At 41.6% G+C, this 23,587-nt stretch overlaps 1 protein-coding gene across 12 annotated transcripts in view; it reads right to left on the bottom strand.

Annotated features, from left to right (window-relative positions):
* nkain4 (sodium/potassium transporting ATPase interacting 4) overlaps window positions 1-23,587 on the bottom strand; it is a 90,819-nt gene that overhangs the window by 23,461 nt on the left and 43,771 nt on the right. For 6 of the 12 annotated variants that reach the window (XM_062426427.1, XM_062426430.1, XM_062426425.1 and 3 more), the window contains 3 exons: window positions 4,907-5,001; window positions 4,571-4,708; window positions 3,240-3,320 (listed from right to left, as the gene is read on the bottom strand). In XM_062426427.1, the coding sequence (XP_062282411.1) occupies window positions 3,240-3,320; window positions 4,571-4,708; window positions 4,907-5,001 (314 nt within the window). The remainder of the gene's footprint in view (window positions 1-3,239; window positions 3,321-4,570; window positions 4,709-4,906; window positions 5,002-23,587) is intronic. The other 6 variants (XM_062426422.1, XM_062426423.1, XM_062426432.1 and 3 more) reach the window with 1 other exon arrangement.

Below are 23,587 nucleotides of genomic sequence, written 5' to 3'. Positions count from 1 at the left end.
AAATATATTTGGATTCATGATTGTCTGTACAAAATGTCAAGGCAATTCATCTAACAGTTGACATATTTCTGTTTGGAGTAAAGTGGTGAACCGACTGTCAGACCAACATTAACATCCCAAGAGCTGTGCAGCTAGCATGGCTACATTTCTATATAAGAGCCTAAGTAAAAAGATTGATATTCAAAGAAGTAAAACTGCTCCCTAATAGATAACATGTTTGTCTGTTTTTCACAATGTTTGTACATCTTTCTTTGCTAATATCAAAATATTTATTTTATACATATTTATTTATGTTTTAAATTGAGCTTAAAGAAAGCAGGGATTTTATTTACTGGAGAGCATTTTCAAAAAGCTCAGTCAAGGAGTATGAAATGTCGAAGTGGCGAGAAAATTGAGCATTTTCAAATTAATTCAGCTTTTTGTGGATATGTCCAAAGTCTCTATATGTCCAGTCACTTTGTGTGCAGGTTAAGAAAGAGAGAATTAAAAAAAAGACAGAGGCAGTAAATGACTGGGAAGCACTTTACAGAGAGATGTGTGTAGAGTAGCAGGGGTCTGTCTGTCAGTCTGTCTTGCACCATGGGGGAGGGGATAAAGGATCAATAGGAGGTGACAGAGCATGTGGCATATGACTCTGACAACCTGCCCCCCTACTTCGAGGGCTTGGCTCGCCTTTACGCACGCCAATCACAAACACACACACAAACACACCCTGCAGAACAGTCCTGTCAACATTGGACAAGGCAGGCCAGACCAAATTAGCTGACTCTGTTTTAGGATCAAATGTGTTGGAGACCTCTCAGAAAGCTATGTGTCAAGTTTGGTCCTGCATGTTGATATGTTGATGTGTGTGGGTGTGTGGGTGTGTGTGTGTGTGTGTGTGTGTGTGTGTGTGTGTGTGTGTGTGTGTGTGTGTGTGTGTGTGTGTGCGTGCGCGCTCTATTAGCCAGCTCTCCTCCTGGCCACCATATGCAGAGCCGGGAGCCCAGGCTGGCTCCATCTGTTGGGTTAATGCCTAGCCTCAGCCCCAGCAGCTGGCCCCTACAAGCTTCATTATTCTAGCAGGAACACACAACCACACACACTCACAGTGGACACACATAGACATATGTAGTGAGAGACGGACACACTTGATGGAGCCAAGGTCTATCACACAATGACAAAGTCACCAGAGCTTGGGAAGGTGTTTCTGAAATTCATTTTGGCTGTCTAAGCTGGTGTGAGATGAATGTTGCCTGCATGAATTCATTATTCTCAATGGTCAGGCAGGCAATTGGGCAGAATACCCATCAATAGCTAGGGGAGGAGAAGGGAGAAGAGGAGGGAGAAAAGGAGAGAGGAGAGGAGATGAGATGAGAGCACACTGTAATGTAAAAGGCAGAATTTGAAGCTTTCAAAATACAAGGAATAAATTAAAAAAGATCAAAGGAGCAGTGATGGAAAAAAGGTTTGGGAGACAAGTTGACAGGAAGGAGGAGGGTGGATACATTTACAGGGTGAGAGGTGACAACCCAAACACTCAGGAGCCACTGGGGGGGGGGCTGAAGATTTAACAGTATGCCTGTATGTGTGTGTGTGTGTGTGTGTGTGTGTGTGTGTGTGTGTGTGTGTGTGTGTGTGTGTGTGTGTGTGTGTGTGTGGTGGTTTGAGAGGGGATTTATGTCTGATTATTTACCTATTAAATTGTGAGCTTCCACTTGAAACTCAACAAGGGAGCTTAATGTCCCCCACAGGTCAGCAGACAAACCACACAAACAACACAGAAGAACGCAGACATTCTTCAAGGGCAAATTATACATCTCTGCTGAGGTGTTGCAGTTGTGAGTGTGCACGGTGCAGATTCCTACAGCTTTGGGAGTGATTTATAGCTCTGTGTAGGATTCATACTAGATGTCTGTGTGACACATTCATTATATACACCGCAAGAAATTGTGTTTATTCAGGCTGCACTTGTTCACACCAGGGCATTCAGGCTTGACATAGGCAAACAGCACCTGGTGGAGGTGCATCACATTTAATTACAGCTAAAATATATGCTCAGTGCTGACAGAGCTCAAGAACGCTCAATTAAGCTTTAATATTTTATAGCAACTCTAAGTGGAGAAGTTATATTGAAAAAACATGGCACAAATTCAAAATTAAATGTAAATAATTTCAGGAGAAAAAACAAACTGTGATTGAGATGTTTTTAACTGGCAAAGATGAGAGTGGTGTGTTTAAAGGATACTGTCCCTGTCCTGTTGAAAGCTGGACCCATTTCCTTATTAACTTTGTCAGTGATAACTATGGAGGGGAAGGTTTGTACTGGAAATGGTATCAAAAAAATTGAATGGGCCTCCCACTATAACTGTCCGTAGGAGGAACTAGTGTCTGATCATTTACACCCAGTTACTGCAGTAATTGGGTTTCAACTTCTCTCTCATGCCCACATTTTTCATTCTTCATACAATATTTATGTCACATTTAGTTTGAGGTAACAACACTGTAAACTGTCTGAAAATGTGTGCCGTTTTCCCCATGGTTTAACAATTACTGCATCTATTATGACTGGCTTTTCATTTTTCTTTCCAGTGAGACCGTTCAGAACATTTATTCACACGTCCGACAACACATCTCACAAGCATAACTCAACCATTAACCTTCTTCAACCCTCTCCACTGTGTATTAACACTACTAACATCATATTCAGACAGGGGAGAATACAAAACAGCTCAAACTGAACAGGTAGATATGAATGCCAAAGTTTCATTGTCATTAACATAAATGTAGTCTGGAATTTTTATTTAATCTCTCTGTGTATTATCACATTTTTACAATGGTCCCTTCTCACAGGTATAAAGAAGATGAGATCAAATACACTTTTTTAAAAGATAGACAATTTTAATCAGTTTAACCCCTGGTCCCACATATAAAATCACAGGTGACCTGTGTGAATTTAGAAGTTATTCAGTCTCAAAATCCTATTGGGAAATTGATTATGACACACGAATTGGCAAAAAAACTTTAAAAAAAAACATCTAGTATTTCTGTTTCTGTTTCTGTGTTATTGCACAGGTTTATAGGGAGGTAATGCAAGTTTGTTTACTTCCACCTTCAGGGCACCTTTAAGGGCTCCAAAAAGAACAACTACATGGTAGGTGGCACAACATTTGGACACAGGAGTATAAATCAACCGACTTGGCTAACAGATGCATGACGAAATATTGGGTGAACAGCAGCAGCAATTTTGAGAGTCTCACCTTGGACAGGCCTCCTACGTCCAGGTAGAAACAGATGATGAAGACATTCCAGGCCACCCATAGGGCTGCCCATACCGTATACTGGAGAGCAAAGACAGAGACAGATTAGCTCCATGGAAAGTAGATGAACTGAACAGAACAGGATATGACAGCGACTGAACAAATGGCAGGTTGAATGAATGAGCTTGTACAATAGGTAAGGCCGGTGGCCAGTGTCCTTCCACACACATATATTCACACATACACATACCTTAATACACGCTCACATTCTCTGTTTGTATAAAAACACACTATACAAACGTATAATTTTGCAAGTTAGACCTAGTTGTTTTTCAAGAGTGCCAGTAAGTTCAGCAAGTGTATTTGAGCCCTGAGGGAGCTGCAAGTTTTTAAACTGCTGAGGCTGAATGAAGTTCATGACTTCATAAAGCTGAACAGTCAGACAGCCAACTGTTGACAGACACAGAGTGGTATTGAGTGGTATTCACTGACAGAGAGAGAGAGAGAGTCATCGGAGTAAAGGTTGTGAAATGCTCTGACTCATGATTAAGTGTGTATTTAAAATGTCAGAGGTGTCAAGGAAAGCAGAGGGCAAAAAAGCACCTTCGTAAAAACATACATGTTGAATCATGAAACCCCCTGAGCTTGCTCTCTTCCATTTTCCACACGAGACAAGACAATAGCTCTACTTTCCCTACTTCCTCTCCTCCCTTCAATTCCTGCTTCCTCTGTTTCTTCTTTTGTCTCCCTCATCTCTCTTTATTTACTCTCTCTTCCTCTCTACCTCTTTCTCTCTCCCCCGATCTTTTCCTGTCATTAACATCACCATCTGTGCTTCCACTAATGCTGCTCAAAAATGGCTTTTAATGCCTCAAATGAACGTTATGGTGTCGAACAAAAACTGAAGTGCATAAAAGCACATTTATGCAGCTTCATAGTGGTGCTTTCAAACAAAAGGACTGAAACAACAGGCAGCACTTGCTTTGCACCGTGTTTCAAAGAATGACCTTCTCTGTCCAGAATCTTGACATGGAGTATAAATCTGATGAGCTCCTTACTTCCCCCAGTCCCCCACCCACTTTAATTAGGCCTAATTAATATGGGATTAGAGTGATTTAAGGGTGTCGCACAATGCACAAGAGAGTGCAGCACACTTTGCAATTAGAAAGGAAAGGCAACAACATGGCCAATCCGCATGCACAGGCAGAGGACTAATGCAAAGTGATGTGACACTGCTTGACAAAAACCGTGAGGAATAGGATTATGTGACAGACTGTCCTGAGTTTCACCTGAACCACAAGTCAAATGTGATTTCAGTTGTGGGTACTCACCACCACAATGTAGCGCGGCCGGTACTGGATGGTGCCAAAGAGGCCGAGGATGACAATGATGATGTGGAAGAAGTTGGCAAGGATGGGGGCCCACTGGTAACCAAGGAAGTCAAAGACCTGCCTCTCTAAAGCCAACACCTAAAGGACAAGAGGAAAAAGAAAATAGACAAATGTTATCAGGTTCACATCTGCTGTTAGCAAACTGCATCTTCTGCTGTGACAGTAAGGAATATTGTGGGGTTGCCAAAGTTACACAGCCTCAGAAAAATGGCAGCACACATAAACACACTGGCAACATGTTACATTTATAATTTATTGAAGAGAATATCTATTCACCTCACAGAAACTGGCCAACAATCCTACATTAAGCGAGTCGACATGAACAGCTTGAGTGTTTAGCCTCCGACGGCGGGAGTGCCCAGAGGTGAAGACTGGAAGTTTTATGAAATAAACAATGACAGATTTATCGATTCAACCCCTGCTGAGCTAAAGAGAAACTCACAATTTCCAACCTTCCTGCCAAACAGCCTACAGGAACGAGAATGCTCTGGGAACTTTATGGGAGGTGAGAGCCTTCCTTAATAATACCACTGCAGAGAGCTTAGGCGCTTACTGAAATATGCATTCACAAACAATGTGTACATGCACACACACACACACACACACACACACACACACACACACACACACACACACACACACACACACACACGTAGAAGGAAAGTTAAATCCTCCACAGTGAAAAGAGAAATTCCACAGTTTTCCCAATAAAGACTCGCCCTTCCCACTCCTATGTCAATAGAGGTTTCAAGACTTTTCTTATTACATGAGTATTAAATTATTCATGATGTCCTTTTTACTGTTTATTAATCATCATCCACAAATCCTCTTTCTATTTTACATTTTATGCAACATTAAAGAAAAAAAAAACAACAACAAAAAACAACAAAAAAAACAAAACAAAGCAATCTGAACCTTTAATACTGTGAGTCCCTATTTGCATCAACTCAATTAGCATTCCATTTGGGGGAAAATACAGGGAGGGGGTGGGTGTGAACCATTTAATTAAAGTCCCATTGCCAATACAATTCATTTCTATTCCTAGGATGTGTGTGGATGTGTGTACGTCACAAGCAACGATGTGTTTCGTTGTGTGTCGACATGTCATTTCCATCCAAGCGCTTGAAGATGGATGAGGGAGGGAAGAATCTCGTCTCTGCCGCAATGATAGAAACGCACCACCAAGCACATTCACGCAAACACACATGCAAGCACACACATACACACACACACACACACACACACACACAGTTGGTGCACAGCCGTGGCTGCTCTTCTTAATGTAATGGAAATGTTACCAGCAACCCGATGAGAGATTGTGACAGGCAGAGGAGGGAGATGATCAAATACTGAGTGATAATTAAAAATGAACACTCCTTCACATAGAGTGTGAGGGCAATGACTCCACAGACAGGGTGTGAAGCTGGAGAAAGCAAGGTGAGCAACTGCAACCTGCGTCAAGTATTATCATACCAAAGTCCATCAACTGCTAAACAATCTGAAGATAAAGACACACTCTAGTGACACGTGGAGAGAAAAGAGGGGGAATAAAAAATTGAGATGGATTGTGAGAATATTATATTTTATGAAAAAAGGTGATAAAAAACAGATAAATGGAGAGATGAGAGAAAATGCATAGAAAATCACAAACGACATAAGCTAAACGTAGAATGACTGAGCTCTGAGCCGTCTTAATAACCTGTCTACCCCTTGGATAAAGAAGGGGCTGAAGGAAATGAAGAAAGTCAAAAGAGTCATACATCTTCTACCCGGTTGTGGGTCATGGTTAGAAAGCTCAATAAAATGGAAGCAGAAGGACGTCAACAAAGATGAGGTGCAGCTAGGCTGCAGTTAAATTGGCTGACATGCTCAAAGGTCTCACCCTGTGAGCATGTCAGCAATGACTTGGAGCTCTGCATTCCTGGATTAGCATCAGTTTATTCCTTCGGATTTTCTTAACGCATAATTAAGTTTAGAATCAAGGTCAATAAAACATATATTTAAGTGTCTTTTGTCCTGATCCAGTGTGGATTAAAAATGCAAAATTACAGTGATTGTGTATTGGGCTCTGAGTGTGTCCAGAACACATGCTCAGTGCTCAACACTGTCTGAATACATTATGTGTAGACACAGATGAAGCACTGATGCTGCTGCTGTTGTGCTAATGTGCTGCTCAAGCTACACCAGACATGCCGTGACTCTGCTAGTAAATCTGCTGCAGAGAACAGAAAAGCCTACTTCCAACCTAAGCTGTTCTAGTTTGCCAGTAAATCTTTTTCTCATGATGGTGTTGATGATGACAAAATAGACTTACTCTTGAATCTGCCATATTTTTTAATCACCCAGAGAAAAACATAGCCCAGAAAGAGCACAAGTCTTTTGCCATTTTCAAACTGCACTGTAATGTGATCATCATTCAGCAGGAAAAGATATAATATAACTAAGGCTGATCATGAAGATAAATCGAGATAGAAAAAGTTGAGGGCTTCATGTCTATGTTTGCCTTCAACCACACTCTGACCCAACTTACCATAATTAAAAATTGAAAACTTGCAAATGGTCAATTGGGCCTAAGTAGGCTTAAATATTAAGAACAAAGTAATATACAGTTCACTATATACATGACCTCTTATGTCCATTTCTCAAGTCAAGGTCTGTAAAAATGTGTCTCCCTTTACTCAACAAAACAAAGATGATAGCATGCTGTTTATCTTCTTATGTTGAAGATAGCGGACTTGTGCTCAGAATGTCCTCTGTAATCCTGGTGGAGATCCGAAAGCTCTGCAAAATGTGTTTAACAGCTTTTATTCTATTTGGCTGGATAAATGCAAAAGGCCATGGGGGTCTTAACTGCACTTGGTGCAGTTTTTACACTGCAATAATGAAAAGCTTAACAGAATAAAGATATTTTAGTTTGAGGGGCAGCTCATTCACACATTTTCTTCACCTATTAGTCAACTGTAAAATATCCTTGATTTCTGACCTTTTAAATAGAAAAAGGTTTATTTTGACAAGTTAAAAATATTTAGCTCTATCATTTGTCTATCTCCCTGTTTTAATCCAGCACTACATACTGCTCACTATTATTCAAACATACACAGAAACACACACAATAACCTCAGTCAGCGCACATGCAATCCTACATGGACTGCTGCCTCAGCAAAGGGCAATAGTCATGCTAATGAGCATGAACCTATATCCCTGCAACACACATCCTTCAGATCCCTTGATGTATTCATTACACCGGGCCATGGACCCTTTCCCTGAAATATTTCCAGCGGTCATTGCATTAAAGAAGTGTGTAGGCATGAGGGACATGCGTGTATGTGTGTGTGTGCGAATTCTCTCCTCTGAGATGCTGTAGTAAGCCTATCACGTTCGCTACTAACTCAATAATCTGCCAAGATGACAACAATCAATCAAGGATAGAAAGGTCTCTGCCAACCCAGACACACAAGCAGGCGCACATACACACACACACAAACCCATATGGCACAATTAGCCCACAATTCATAGGAAGCAAGTTACTGGAGAGTGGGGTAGAATTTGATCAAAAGATAGCAATACTCTTCCAGTAATAGTGAGCCGGCTACATAACGGCCTGTAAAAGCCTCCCGCCGATCTCCTGTATGCACAAATGACTCCCTATAGGGTGATGGAATCTCTTAGTGTGTATTTTGGTTTGGGGTGTGTATATGGGGAGAAGCTTGTTGCCCACACATACCACTCCTCCCACCATAAATACTAAGCAATTAAGGGGTGGGTACAACAGCAGGATGCAACAAGCAACTCCACTACTACCCAGACTTCCTCAATGGTTAGCTCTATCTTTCTATCTCTATGTTCACTCCAGTATTTTTTTTATCCCAAGCTCTCAGAAACCATCAATTACTCTCTCCTTGCACCGTGTGATATCAGATTATTAACAACGATCGTAGAAGCCAATCCTACCACTTATGTTACATGCTCTTAGCTGGTGTAAATTCATTCCATCTCTAGAGGTTTGCATAAATGAGCAGATACAAACACAGCAATGAAGAACACGTGGACACTGCCCTACACTATAATATCTCCATCCTACACGATCAAATTAAGCATATCAAAGCCCCAAAACATTTCAATCATATCCACCTTCTTTAAAACACCATGAGGAAGAAGAGACGGAAGTAAGCTACAGATAAGAGTGATGAGAGGATCAAAGTAAATGTGTTCTGGAGAGAAAAAAAAATTTAATCCACATCGTTTGATAGTTTATTAAGATGTGCATGTCTGCCCAAGATAAGTGGCTGAAAAGCATGAAAAACAGTTTGACAAAGCATCCAACCAGAAGATAACAGAGACCAAAACAAGTGGCAGGTTGGCTTGACAGTTATATATGATTAGTAACTCTACTGCGTTGTCACAAGTTAGCGATACATAGCAGTAGGACACATTTCTGATGAGATGTGAAAGGGAGATAGGGTGTAAAAGCTGACCTGATGACACTCCCCCAGAGCAACAGGATGGAGGTGACTGGTGACCCTCTCATTTCCACAGCCCCCCACCTTAGCCTCCAGATACTATAAATCACATCAGTGTTTCTCCTTCTCTGTGTCCTCTGTGAAATGTCCTCTGATAACATGTTACTGAATGTGTCATCAGGATCTGTGGCTTTGAAAAGCTGGTGTGTGTTCGTACGTGTGTGTGTGTGTGTGTGTGTGTTATTGTGGGTGCCGGTTCTGTTTTACTCTAGGCTGCATGAGTCAGTCTCCTCTGTGTTCAAGCGTATCACTCTGACTCAGACAGTCAGGCAGAAGGGCGACATTGAGGAGTGCCAAGAGATGTGAAGGGTGAATTACAGAGAATTCCTACGACTACATTTAGCGTCTGTTTTTTTTCTTCTTTTTTAAATCTCACTGACTTTGACTTAGACATAGAAACACACATTAAGCAATGAGGGTAAGCCTGATACAATCATAAGATTCAGAAGGGAAATTTGTATGCAATATCCATTACCAGCTTGTTTGCTTTGCCCTCTAATGGGTAGACATACTTTACTACCTGCTGGGAGTCACACAGTGAAGACAAGCCAGGGCAAATTAAGGCACATTATAAAAAGCCAGCCAGCCTCTGATTCATGCTTGTCTCTTGTACCGTCTCTCTTTGTCCATTTTTGACATGGAACAGTTGTTTTGAGTTTCTTCACAAATATGGAAATTACCTGGAGTAAATCCAGGTCTACAAGTGCTTGCATAGCCCTGTAAATCTGTGGTTCCCAAATTCTGTGTTGAGATCCCCCCCCCCCCCAAGGGAGTCAAAACACTAGTGTGGGAGTCAGGAGATGGTTAGCAGATTAGACAATTAGAAAAGTATTTCGGCTACAGAAAATCTGCATTTTTTAAAAAGATTTTCTTCTTTGCACTTTTTTGTTGTTGTTGTTATCGTCTGAATGTAATCTCTTTAGGGCTCTAAAAAGATATAAAACAAATGGAGAGGAAATACTCACCCTTTCGCCAAACTGGTCATCCACAAAAGATATATGCAACCTTTTTTCAAGGGGTCATCGGCCCAAAAGGTTAGAAACCCCCGCTCATACCCAGCTGGCACAAGCTAGAAAGGCTGCTGTGATAATCGGAGAATGCGTTTACATGCACTGTAGTAACCTGGTCACAATAAATTTGTGTTAATATGCAGCGGGTCATTATTCAGATGCTTCTCATACTCCTGAATCTATTGTGGACAAACAGCTTGATTATTTTAACAGTATTGATAGACATCGCTGCTTCCTGACTGTTTTTTTTGTGGTGTGTCAGTCAAACGACCGGCAGACAGACAGAATGGAGTGTGTGAATGTTTAGCAGGGGAATGGTTATTTTTACCTCTGGAGGCTACTTGCTACTTGCTACTAGCTTTAGTTTTAGTCTGACATAATTATTTTAAATATAAGGGTGTTCAAGGTGACAAGTTGTAATTTCCTCCACCCGCTCTGCTGTTACACTCCCTGTCTGCTGTCTATGATTATGCAATGCACAACACTCCATCGACCTAGGAGAAACCAGGTTTCTTTAATCCCCTATGCCGATTGCACTAGCCAGGTTTCTTGTTAACATTACAGTTAGGAAAATGGCTTACTGGAAAAAGCTGACCATAATCAGGTTCCTTAAGTGCACGTAAAGGAGGTGCTATTTGGGAACTACACACATACTGTTAGAAATGGTGTTACTCAAGGTAAAAAACACATTGCAGAGAGAAATCAAAACAACTGCTCTATTCCCAATCTAAAAGAAGGGAAAGACAGTTACAGAGACAAGCTATGAATCAGAGGCTGGCGGGCTCTATTTTTAATGTGCCATGCTTTACCCTGGCTTGTCTTTACTCTGTGACTCCCAGCAGGCAGTAAAGAACTCCTCAAAAACTTTCTCCAATCCAATTTTTCACCTCTCGCCTGGATAAAGTCATTATACTCTGGTGCCTGCCTGGTCCTTGTGTAACTAATGGAGCCAATCTCAGCATGTGTGTGATTGGGTGTGTGTATGTGTGTGGCTTTCATTGGGTACATGGAGAGCTGGATAGATAGATAGCCCTTGGTGGTGCCCGGTCTAGCAGAGCTGAGACACGGATTAAGAGGCAGGGTGCCTTCATAAGCCACTTTCTTCTTCACTGTTAGAAATATGGTCTGCACAGTCAAAAACACAGGAGCTAGTCCCTTTGTAGTTGTCTAAGTAGCACCCGTTTCAGGTAGCAGTGTTAAATCGACAGTGTTGGAAGGGCTTGTTGAAGCTGTGCTTTTGTGTGACTGTTCAATTCAATTTTTATTTTGGACTCATGAGAGGGTCCATAAGATATAAAAAGAAAAAAGAAAAACAGAACCATTCATCATTTGATTTAAAAAACACTTCATATGTAGGCTATCATGCCAGTGTTTTCTGAGCCTGCATGAGTATCGAGAGCAGCTCTTCTTAGGGCGGGTCCTGATTCAGGTTCTGGGTTCTGATTCATCCAAGCGACCCTTAAAATTGTACATCAGACATCTTAGAAGTGCCTCATATGTAGGAACACCAGAGGATTTTAAACACTTGACTGGCACTATGCCATCTGGAAACCAGAAGCAGCGACCTCATACCATGGGTGTAAGCCACTATGAGCCTCTGCATCATGCTCCTTACAAGGAGCAACTCCAAAGATGAGCTATACGCAGAGGTGTGCAGAAAGCTCTAAATAATGAACATTTCACATGACAGATCACGTACTAAACTTGTGAATCAACATATTGGCCTGAGCATATAGTTTACAACACTGTCGATAAATATCTCTGTTATCATTCATCATCAGTGAAGTGAAATACAGGAAAAACTCATTACCTGCCCTCTCTACTTCTGACTACCATGACATTACTCTTTTTAGAATTAAATTTAATGTCATAATCCTTGCCGTGCTGTGAGCACACCTTCAGTAATTGCTGAAGCCAAGCATTATATGGACTGAATAGTACCAAGTCATCAGGATATATAAGATGATTGATAATAGAGTTACCAACAAGATAGCCAATCAGTTGTTTCGACAGGTCATCCATATACACGTTGATCTAAAATAGGAGACAAAATTTAATCTCGTGAACGTGGCAGATACAGCATTGCCCCATTTAACCCGCACCCCCCGCACGTCTAATGGGCATACCAGGAAACTGATATTCTGAATACGTACTTTGGAACACCTCTAGCAAGCAAATTCAGCAATCATTTTTCATGATTAATTCTGTCAAAGGTATTGGATGAATCAATAAAACACAATACATGTATCAGTGGTGTCATGTTTTCTTTTAAAGCCATACTGATTATCAGTGATAGGACAAACATTTCCAACATTGTTAGCGGGATTCTTTCCAGCACTTTAGAAAGAATACTGACAAAGGTAATAGGCTTATAATTATCTATGCTATTTAATTTACCCGCCCTGTACATAATGACAGGCACTAACAATACAGAGGTGACAGAATCTGGAAGGACACCAGGAGCTATGAGACCAGTAAAACACATGGCAAGCAGAGGGCAGAGCCTTCTTTTGCAGTAATATGATCCATACCACACATACCACATTTCAACTAATATGAGATCTGGCATCAAAAACATTACCTGATCTAACTATGATGTTTTCAGAAAAATGTTCAACAATTACATTACTTTTAACACAGTTGAATAAATTAAAATAATGCTAACTCGTGCACCCTTAATTTTGGATAGTGAGGAAGTTTTACTATTACTCATAACACTGACCTCTTTCCAAAAGTCATAATGGTTATTATTCTGCAGCTTTCATTCCCATCTCATTTCTTTTAATAAAACCAAGAGCATATTTCAATCTTGCATTGGTTAAGTGTTTTATGTTCAAGCAATGTCCCTTGCCTAGGCCTTCCTAAGTCTGACCAGAGTTTAAAAGCTTCTCCAGCTGAAGCATGTTGCTCAGCCACAAAATCATTCTATATGCACATTGTTCTTATGTTAACAAAAGGGCTTACAATAGGCATTAAGAGCTGTCACAATATCATCATACAAGGCACATAGTTCAGTACTATGACGTGGGTTTTTACAGTTCACATTAAAACACATCAGAGCATGCAGAGGCAGTTCAATCATTTTTGACAAGTTGTCAGTTGTGGTGGGATATTTGTTAAGATCCTCCTCAGTGAGATTTGTTCAGTCCAGCTTCCCTGTATTAACATCATTACCAGTAATGGCAACCATAGGTATATTCTCAACATTTAAAGAAATAACAATTCGTAATTGGAGGTGGTTATCCCATAGTATAGATCTATATTATCCAGAGAGGCATGAGCATCTGTTGTATATGATCAAGCCAAGAGGTTGTGTGCAAAGCTGAAGTTAAACTATTATCAGGTATAATCATTTTACTGGATTATATAAGACTGCTGTTATTACAGATCTGCAACAAGTGTTTTTGAAAATATTGACTTGCTATCTGATGTCTGAAGTCAGCATTAAAATCCCCAATGACAAAACCACAAGTTGAACCATTGCCTTCAATGAAACAATGAACAAATGCTAATCTGTTCAGAGATTCATCATCAGACTAGTGAGATTCATAAAGGTGTATATATATATTTATGATTGTAACACCATTATGTAGTGTGTTCAGTTTATCCAGGTCTCGTTTGTCAAGCCAAGTCTCTTGAATGCACAGGATGTCACACCTCCATAAGTGTTTAAACCACCAAACGTCTTGTTTTATCTGCAGCACTGTGCCCTAATCACAGGCCACATGCATTGTATGCTATAACTTACTTACTTTTTCTGTTCACTCCCTTGAAGGGATCTACTGCCCAATGATCCCTACCCTAACAGACTTGAGCCACACCTGAGCATCATCACTAGGCAGTTTTAAGAGCTGGGGTTTTTCCTTCTTGACTGAGCGAGACACTGGCTGTAACACCTCTCAGCTGGTGTGTCTCATAGAAGCGCTGTACAAAAGACCAGACTGGCCAAAGCTGAGGATCATACATTTCGGCTACTTCATTACATTCCGTGGTGATTTGAAATGAGCTGAATCTGCTATGTGCCAACTTAATCTTTTGACACACAACTTCCCAATGAAAGCGTATTAATCAAAGTGCTCTTGGTGCTAAAAACATGCTAATCTCTCAGTGCTTTTGGGGGCACACAACACATAAATCCATCCCAGTGAAACAAACACAATAAAAGCCAGTGCTTTGAACTGCGTCTCCCTCTGGACACTGGCAAACTACTTTTAACTTTTCATTATTGTGGTCTGTTGTTTGCTAGTCACTTTGTAATTATGAGCAGCCATGAGCGTCCTCTGGAGTCCACCACCATTGTCAGTTCAATTTGATCCACTTCAATTCGGTATGGTTGATGTTAGTTAATTTGAGCTTAATCAGTTCAGTTGAACGCTCTCCCCTGTCCGTATGTCCAGACTAATTCAGGGTTCTTGACCTGTCTGGTCTGTCAACTGGCCTCATTACTTATTAAAGTTGTCCCACTCTAATGCCCCATTTGGACCAAAATAGTGACACAGGTCAAATCCTCGTTGGGGCCTCTCTGAATGGGTCCAACTCACCCAAAAAAAAGAGAAAGACAGTCAGTTGTCGGTCTGACAGAATGGATAAACTTCTATTTTAATAAATACAGCTGTCCTTATGGCTCGTGTAGCAGCTCATGTTTTACTCATGGTATACAGAAGTAACCGCAATGCAATGTGTATTTTTTATGCTTATATTTTCCTACGTTTTACATGTGTAACTACAGTGATTGTGCGTAGCGCTGCCTGGAGTGCTGCCAAAATGCAGGTGACCTACATTCAACCTGGTGTAAATAGTAGGGGTGTAACGGTTCGTGTATTCATGCTGAACCGTTCAGTACAGGCTGTTCGGTTCAATTTCAAACAATTACTTTCAAAATAGTTTAATAATCCATTTATGTCTGACATGCAAATCAATAATTCTAGCAACTGAGTCCCACCTGAGACCTTGTGGCAGTGTACCACTAAGCTGCAGTGTGCTCATGGAAGTATGCTAGTTGGCCAAGTTAGCCTGGTTACCCATGCATGTAGTGTCACTGCTGTCATTATTATTAAAATATGTACTGTTATTTCCGTATATGATTGAATTCACGTCTCCCCGTTTCCCTTCCTCTCTCTGTGAGGGATGGCTTTTCACTCCACTTCTGAGTGAAACCATTCGGAACAACCATAAACACATTTGATTTCAGATACGGTTGGACAGAATGTCGTAAGAACCAGTTCTGATCAACCATAAATCATCATAACACAACTGTCAGCAGGTGTCCTGACTACTTGCAGGAAGCAGAAAAGTAGTTTTCCTTTTCCACTGCAGCACATCTAAACTGTTTCAGTGATAGTTATGACCAATGAGTCATTGTTGGATGTTTACATTATTAAAAATAAAGGACCAAAGTATTATTTTCTACCTTTGTTACCAAAAACGTACCAAACCGTGACCCCAAAACTGAGGTATAAATCCGACTGTCAATTTTATGTACCATTACACCTCTAGCAAATAGTACAATTGATGATTACCGAAGACCATTTAGCTGCTTCAGTTTCAGGGTCCTTGTATTGTCTATGCTGGCTCACATGAATATAACAGAGTTATCATTAATGTTAGTATTAATGCCTGTGCTTTTCCTACTATAAGTCAAAACTGAGCTGAGTGTGAAATTTGCTCATGTTAAGTATGGGTCAGATGATTAAGATCAGAGAGGATCATGTCTTTATGTATAAAACAGAATTAAAATGAAAGTAATCTGTATCTTTACCTATAACTAATATAACATTTTAACAGTTAAACTGTCCCACATATGGTCATGTTTAACTTATTTAATTAGGGCCCGAGCACTGACAAGTCAGTGAGGGACCTATTGCTTTTGCCAGGATTCTTATTATTATTATTAAGCACGCTCTTATGCCGTGTAATGAATCGCATTTTTGGTGGCCTGAACATACATGAAAACTCATGAAATTCTGCACACACGTCGCAGCTGGTGAAAATTTATTTAATTCAATGTGATTGGACGCAAGCGTGGTAAGGGGACTCGCTAGCGCCCCCTAACGTCGGGTCATGTGACCACAAATCCTCTCGGATCGCCATGAAATTTAAATATGTCATAGGTCTTATCGGATCATTGGGAAATTAATTTTGTGGAATTTTTTTACCAAACAGGAAGTTGACCACGCGGCGTGGCGTGCACTGATTTTCATTTTTCGAACACCGCTTTGAGGACTTTATGATGTTCACAGAATCATGAAACCTGCCACGTAGGTTTCAAATCATGAGCTCTTTCATCTGATACCACATTTGCCCAATATTTTGCCCCAACAGCTCAGTAGCGCCCCCTAATGCCTTTTCCCACTTAGGATGTACTGACAAACTCTAAAACTCACCAAATTAGACACACTCATCAAGACTCACGAATATTATTTTTTGGTATAACTGCAACTTTTTAAGTGCCAAGATGACTCTACAGCGCCCCCTAGAACATTAAAAGTTGAAGCCCCGCCTTCTACATGCACGTACATGAACGAAATTTAGGATTCATATATATCATGACCAGACGCACAAAAAAGCCTCTTGGACCTATACCCTAAGTCCAACAGGAAGTCGGCCATCTTGGATCACAGGTGCATTTTTTCCGCCATTTTCCCCATTTCCAGGCCTCGCACTTTAACGAACTCCTCCTGCAGTTTTAACTCCAGAGACTTCAGATTGGAACTGTATCATCCTCAGACCTTGATGATGTAAACTTGACGACAGATTTTACCTACGTTATACCAGGTGGGCGTGGCAGTCGTTTGTTTGTATAAACAAACAACTCCTTATAACTCCTCCATACATTGTCGGATGTTTATACATGCACTGCGTAAAATGTCACACCTGGTGACGCCGTTTCAATTTCAACATCATTGGGGATGGGTGTGGCAAGTGGTCTCCATAGCGCCCCCTAACAGCAGGTCATGTGACCACTAACTTTGTCTGATCTTCGTGAAATTTACAGAACTAATAGCACTCATGGGTAAACCCCCAAATTAATTTTTTCAAAATTTTTGCTCTAACAGGAAGTCGGTTATTGCGCATTTCCTGCGTCAATTTTCCCATTTTCCCACTGCGTTTAGAGGACTTTCCCGTCTTTACAGAATCACCAAATTGCCCACATAGGTTCACACTCAGGAGCACTTTAATTTGAGACCATAACTGCCCCTGGGCGTGGCACAACAGCTCACTAGCGCCCCCTAATGCCTTTATCCATTTTGTACATTTCCACAAACTCCTACACTCACCAAATTGTACACATACGTCAACAGTCACACATATTGACTACTGAGAAAGTTTGGGATTTTTAAGTGAGAAGATGACTCCACAGCGCCCCCTGGAAGATTTCAAAGTTTAAGCCCCGCCTACCACATTAACATAGAGAAATGAAATTTACAAGGCCTATGTATTATGTCCAGACGCACGAAAAAGCCTCTTGGACCCATACCCTAAGTCCAACAGGAAGTCGGCCATCCAGGCTAAAATGTTCAATCTGGATGATTTTTATTATTATTATAGTTGTACGCCTTTTTGACAACCTAAACATGCCCCAAAACTCACCAAAACTTGCAATCATGTCCGATCCGGAGAAAACTTTGATATTTTAAGGAGCGCGGAAATGGCTAACGCAAAATGGATTAATAGCGCCCCCTAGAAAATTTAAAAAATCAAGCCCCTCGACTCAGATTGACGTAGACAAACAAAATTCGGTAAACACATGTATCATGTCCAGACGCACAAAAAAGCCTCTTGGAACCATAGCCTAAGTCCAACAGGAAGTCGGCCATCCAGGCAAAATGCTCAATCTTGATGCTTTTTTGGCCCTTCACCCACATTCCTTTGTGCTGAGAAGTCACCCAGACTCATTTCTGGTCTTAGACTGCCATCTAGTGGAGACATTAACCCCATCACACAATGTTCACTTAAAGGCACAGGAGCAAAGACATCTACATGCCAGTTTTGACAGCCCTGCGACTGCCGCACGCACCAACGTGCATGTACGGCGTTACAGTTGGGGGGAAACCGGGGGGTGCGAGGGCCCTTCGACACTGCTTGCAGTTTTAATTAGGGCCCGAGCACTGACAAGTCAGTGAGGGACCTATTGCTTTTGCCAGGATTCTTATTATTCCTATTTTTCACGTTCTTATGCCGTGTAATGAATCGCATTTTTGGCGGCCTGAACATGCATGAAAACTCATGAAATTCTGCACACACGTCGCAGCTGGTGAAAATTTATTTAATTTAACGTGATTGGACGCAAGCGTGGTAAGGGGACTCGCTAGCGCCCCCACACGTCGGGTCATGTGACCACAAATCTTCTCGGATCTGCATGAAATTTACATATGTCATAGGTCTCATTGGATCATTGGAAAATTAATTTTGTGGAATTTTTTTACCTAACAGGAAGTCGCCCACGCGGCGTGGCGTTCACCGATTTTCATCTTTCGAACACCGCTTTGAGGACTTTATGATGTTCACAGAATCATGAAACCTGCCACGTAGGTTTCAAATCATGAGCTCTTTCATCTGATACCACATTTGCCCAATATTTTGCCCCAACAGCTCAGTAGCGCCCCCTAATGCCTTTTCCCACTTAGCATGTACTGACAAGCTCTAAAACTCACCAAATTGGACACACTCATCAGGACTCACAAATATTATTTTTTTGTATAACCGCAACCTTTTAAGTGGCAATATGACTCTACAGCGCCCCCTAGAGCATTAAAAGTTGAAGCCCCGCCTTCTACATGCACGTACATGAACGAAATTTAGGATTCATATATATCATGACCAGACGCACAAAAAAGCCTCTTGGACACATACCCTAAGTCCAACAGGAAGTCGGCCATCTTGGATCAAAGGTGCATTTTTGCCGCCATTTTCCCCATTTCCAGCCCTCGTACTTTAACGCACTCCTCCTGCAGTTTTGACTCCACAGACTTCAGATTGGCATTGTATCATCCTCAGACCTTGATGATGTAAACTTGACGACAGATTTTTCCTACGTTATACCAGGTGGGCGTGGCAGTCGTTTGTTTGTATAAACAAACAACTCCTTATAACTCCTCCATACATTGTCGGATGTTTATACATGCACTGCGTAAAATGTCACACCTGGTGACGCCGTTTCAATTTCAACATCATTGGGGGTGGATGTGGCAAGGGGTCTCCATAGCGCCCCCTAACAGCAGGTCATGTGACCACAAACTTTGTCTGATCTTCGTGAAATTTACAGGACTCATAGCACTCATGGGTAAACCCTCAAATTATTTTTTTCAAATTTTTCACTCTAACAGGAAGTGAGTTATTGTGCATTTCCTGCGTCAATTTTCCGTTTTTCCCTCTGCGTTTAGAGGACTTTCCCGTCTTCACAGAATCACCAAATTGCCCACATAGGTTCACACTCAGGCGCACTTTAATTTGAGACCATAACTGCCTCTGGGCGTGGCACAACAGCTCAATAGCGCCCCCTAATGCCTTTATCCATTTTGTACATTTTCACAAACTCCTACACTCACCAAATTGTACACATACGTCAACAGTCACACATATTGACTACTGACAAAGTTTGGGATTTTTAAGTGAGAAGATGACTCCACAGCGCCCCCTGGAAGATTTCAAAGTTTAAGCCCCGCCTTCCACATTGACATAGAAAAATGAAATCGACAAGGCCTATGTATTATGTCCAGATGCACAAAAAAGCCTCTTGGACCCATACCCTAAGTCCAACAGGAAGTCGGCCATCCAGGCTAAAATGTTCAATCTGGATCATTTTTATTATTATTATAGTTGTACGCCTTTTTGACAGCCTAAACATGCCCCAAAACTCACCAAAACTTGCAATCATGTCCGATCCGGAGAAAACTTTGATATTTTAAGGAGCGGGGAAATGGCCGACGCAAAAATTGATTAATAGCGCCCCCTAGAAAATTTAAAAAATCAAGCCCCTCCACTCAGATTGACGTAGACAAACGAAATTCGGTGAACACATGTATCATGTCCAGACACACTAAAAAGCCTCTTGGACCCATAGCTTAAGTCCAACAGGAAGTCGGCCATCCAGGCAAAATGCTCAATCTTGATGCTTTTTTGGCCCTTCACCCACATTCCTTTGTGCTGAGAAGTCACCCAGACTCATTTCTGGTCTTAGTTTGCCATCTAGTGGAGACATTAACCGCTGCACACAATGTTCAATTAAAGGCACAGGAGCAAAGACATCTACATGCCAGTTTTGACAGCCCTGCGACTGCCGCACGCACCGACGTGCACGTACGGCGTTACAGTTGGGGGGAAAACGGGGGGGTGCGAGGGCCCTTCGACACTGCTTGCAGTTTTAATTATTTCTGCTTTCTGATTTACAAAAGCCTGGACAGAACTGATCAGAAGGCATTTAGAGTATTTCTGCACCAAATCAGCAAGCTGACTTGATGATGAAGCAAAGTTCACTGAGATATGACCCAAATTCTTACACTATGACAGCAAAACATCCATCCTAACACAGCTGGCTCTTGTAAAACGCTTATCTCTTTAAGTTTCTCTTCCTCCCTTTATCTCTCTTCCCCCGACTTTGCTGTCAGCCAACATTTCTTTTAAGTTTATCTGTAAAGGTGGCAGCAATGTATGGATTATTAGAGGCTAATTTAGACTTTGCTGCATCAACTTGAAGAGGAATGCTGCAGAGCTGGAATGGGATAATTTCAGTCTCAAGGGATTACTGTCACTTGTGAGGTTTTGTCTCCTTTTCTTGTGGCTCCAAATTAGAGATGCAGCTGTTTGTTGAGTGGGTGTTGCATGAGAAAGGAGAGATGAGACAGCAGACCGGCATCACACGCAAACGCACATAAACAAGTAGTATAGCAGGTAAAACTCAGAAATGTTAATCTACACAAGTAGACACAAGAAGAAGGAGGAGGAGGAGCTGACAGAAGAAAGCAGGACAAGGAAACAGCGACGGATCAAACCCAAACACACCAACAATGGATGGGATGTAAGGGAAAGTGACGAAATGAGAGCAGCTCTATCAACCAATCCCATCTCCCTTCCTTCCTCTCTATGCCCCGGATATAACGAAAACCTGTTTAGGTTGCGCCCCAATTAACAAGTAGGCAATTTAGCTGCAACATAGGAAATTCTCATTATGAATACTCAGTCAAGAATGGCAAACAGCTGTCAGCAGTTGGTACCCTCCAGCTCTACTTTCCATAATTGAGTCAGTAATGTTGCTCTTTTCATCATAACACCATCACTCTTAATCTTTCAATCCACTAGTAGAGGAAGTTATGCTGTGTGCATCCCTGTCATGTCGACTGTTTGATCACACAACACACTTAGAGGAAAAACATCCATGAACTAATCAGCTTGTAAAACAAGGACTGAATGCCAGAAATAGTTGGGGGGGATTGAGTGAGATGAATATGCTTTGCAGCCACTCAATTGAGTGTGATCTGTCAAGATAGTCATCCCAGCTGTGGTGCTCCCAAAGCAATTTATTGGATGCCACACTATAACAAATGACACCGCTGGAACCGTTGGAATGGAAAGAGAGAAATGGGCTTGCAAATAGTTCTAGTTTTATCTCCATTATAGCTTAATATTGCAGTGTCATTGATGTGGAACACACACAGACACACTCACACAACCTCGTGCATGGATGAGTACATGCACACACACTCAGATTTGCCTGCCCAAGGTTTTCACCATAACCGCATAATTAATGGTCTGGTAAATTGAAGACATTAAAATGGTGAACAGTTGTAAAAGGGGCCATCAGGGACAAAGAGGAGATGTTTTTTCCAAGAGCACACATTTTATTATAAACCAACATGCACACAGAAATGGCACAGTTCCAAACTCCCAGGAAGGTCGAGAAACAGCAAAGAGGTCACCGCCTCTTTTCAGTTAGCATGAAACCTGGTTGCTTTAATCTTTTCTTAACAAGTGACTTCAGACAAAAAGTATAAAATAAGCACATTTCAGATGTGAAGCTGGTCTCTAAGCAAACCTCTCTGCTACATCTGACTGGTTACTATGTAGCATTTTGGGTGGGTCGGTTTTGTGGTGAGGTTAGAGGATATATGTAACTGGAGCTATCTTTAGAGTGACAGTTGTCCAGAGAACCCCATGCTCTAAAGCCCATCCCCCCCTGAGGTTGTCCACCAACACTAGTCTCTCTCGTCAGCAGGCTAGTTCTGATTTGCATCATCCATTTCCATGTCTGCTTTTGACAGGTTGGTTTTATTTCCTGCAGGCTCTTCAGCATCTCATTGCATACATCAAGGTTTCCTTAATAACGGCCCACCCATAAGAGGACAGGAGATGGGGGAAAAAAGAAACAGAGTGGAAAAGCTAAACATAGAGGTCTCAGGTCTCTGGGGTCGTGCTCATAATTGGCCCAGAGTGAGAGGTCGAACCCATCCCATCCCCCCTTTCCCTCTCTATTTCTCTCCACTTTTCTATCTGCATTTCCCCCAAATCTCCAGAGGCTCTGGCCCTGTTGATAAATCAGATGGTAATCAATAATTCAAGCATATTCAAACCTGGGATCCAAGCAGGGGGAGAAAATGGGGAAGAGAATGAGTGGATGGGGGGAGTAAAGGAAATGGAAAATGGAGATAGCACAAAGCCTCACTGTGTTTCAACAAAAGATACACGTTAGGGGTGGAGCATGAACATTCATTATACATTCAAGTAGTGGTTCCCATCCCTAAGTACCCAGGTTGCATTAGGCTCTCAGGTGAGATGGCACAGTGGAGGGAGCTCCAAAAGTCTGAGTTGTGAATGTGAATTTATTATGCAGTCACCTTGCCTCGTGACCTACAACACACGCGCACGTGCACACACACAGACCCACAGACACACACAGACACACACACATTCTAAGAGACCATAGGCTGTTGTTTAATCAACTTTTTTTGATGGGGCTGGTACTTGTAGCCAAGGCCAAGCAGGGCCTGTCAGGGTCCTGTCTTCTGTGGATGAGGGCTGCTCAGGCATAGCAATCAACACAGCTCGGGTCAAGACCACAATCAGCACTAAACACCGGGGGTCCATTGGACAGCACAAGCACACATACATACACATACACAGTATCTAATTATGGCGACCTGCATGACTTTCAAAAAGAAAAGAATAAATGTCCAGAAACAAAGTAAGACAGGGTTAAGACCTTCATTTCTAAAAACACATGAATTACTCGAGCTTCTGTGTCCCACAACCTTTTGCACTACATCTCCCACTTTCAAGAAAACAGATTGGCCACCAAATGAACCCTTTAAAAAGGACTTGAAAATTAAAATATTTACTCATTGGTTAATTTAAATAGAAGATCTGTGTCTTAAAAAGCATAGAGTTCTTGTTAGCAGTGTTTGACTTTCCCAATTGTCTGAACAGCTGCTGTT

The sequence above is a fragment of the Scomber scombrus genome, chromosome 10 (genome assembly GCF_963691925.1).
Source record: "Scomber scombrus chromosome 10, fScoSco1.1, whole genome shotgun sequence".
NCBI lineage: Eukaryota > Metazoa > Chordata > Actinopteri > Scombriformes > Scombridae > Scomber > Scomber scombrus.
Note: the sequence above shows the minus strand (reverse complement) of the source record. Positions and strands in the feature narration are given on the sequence as shown.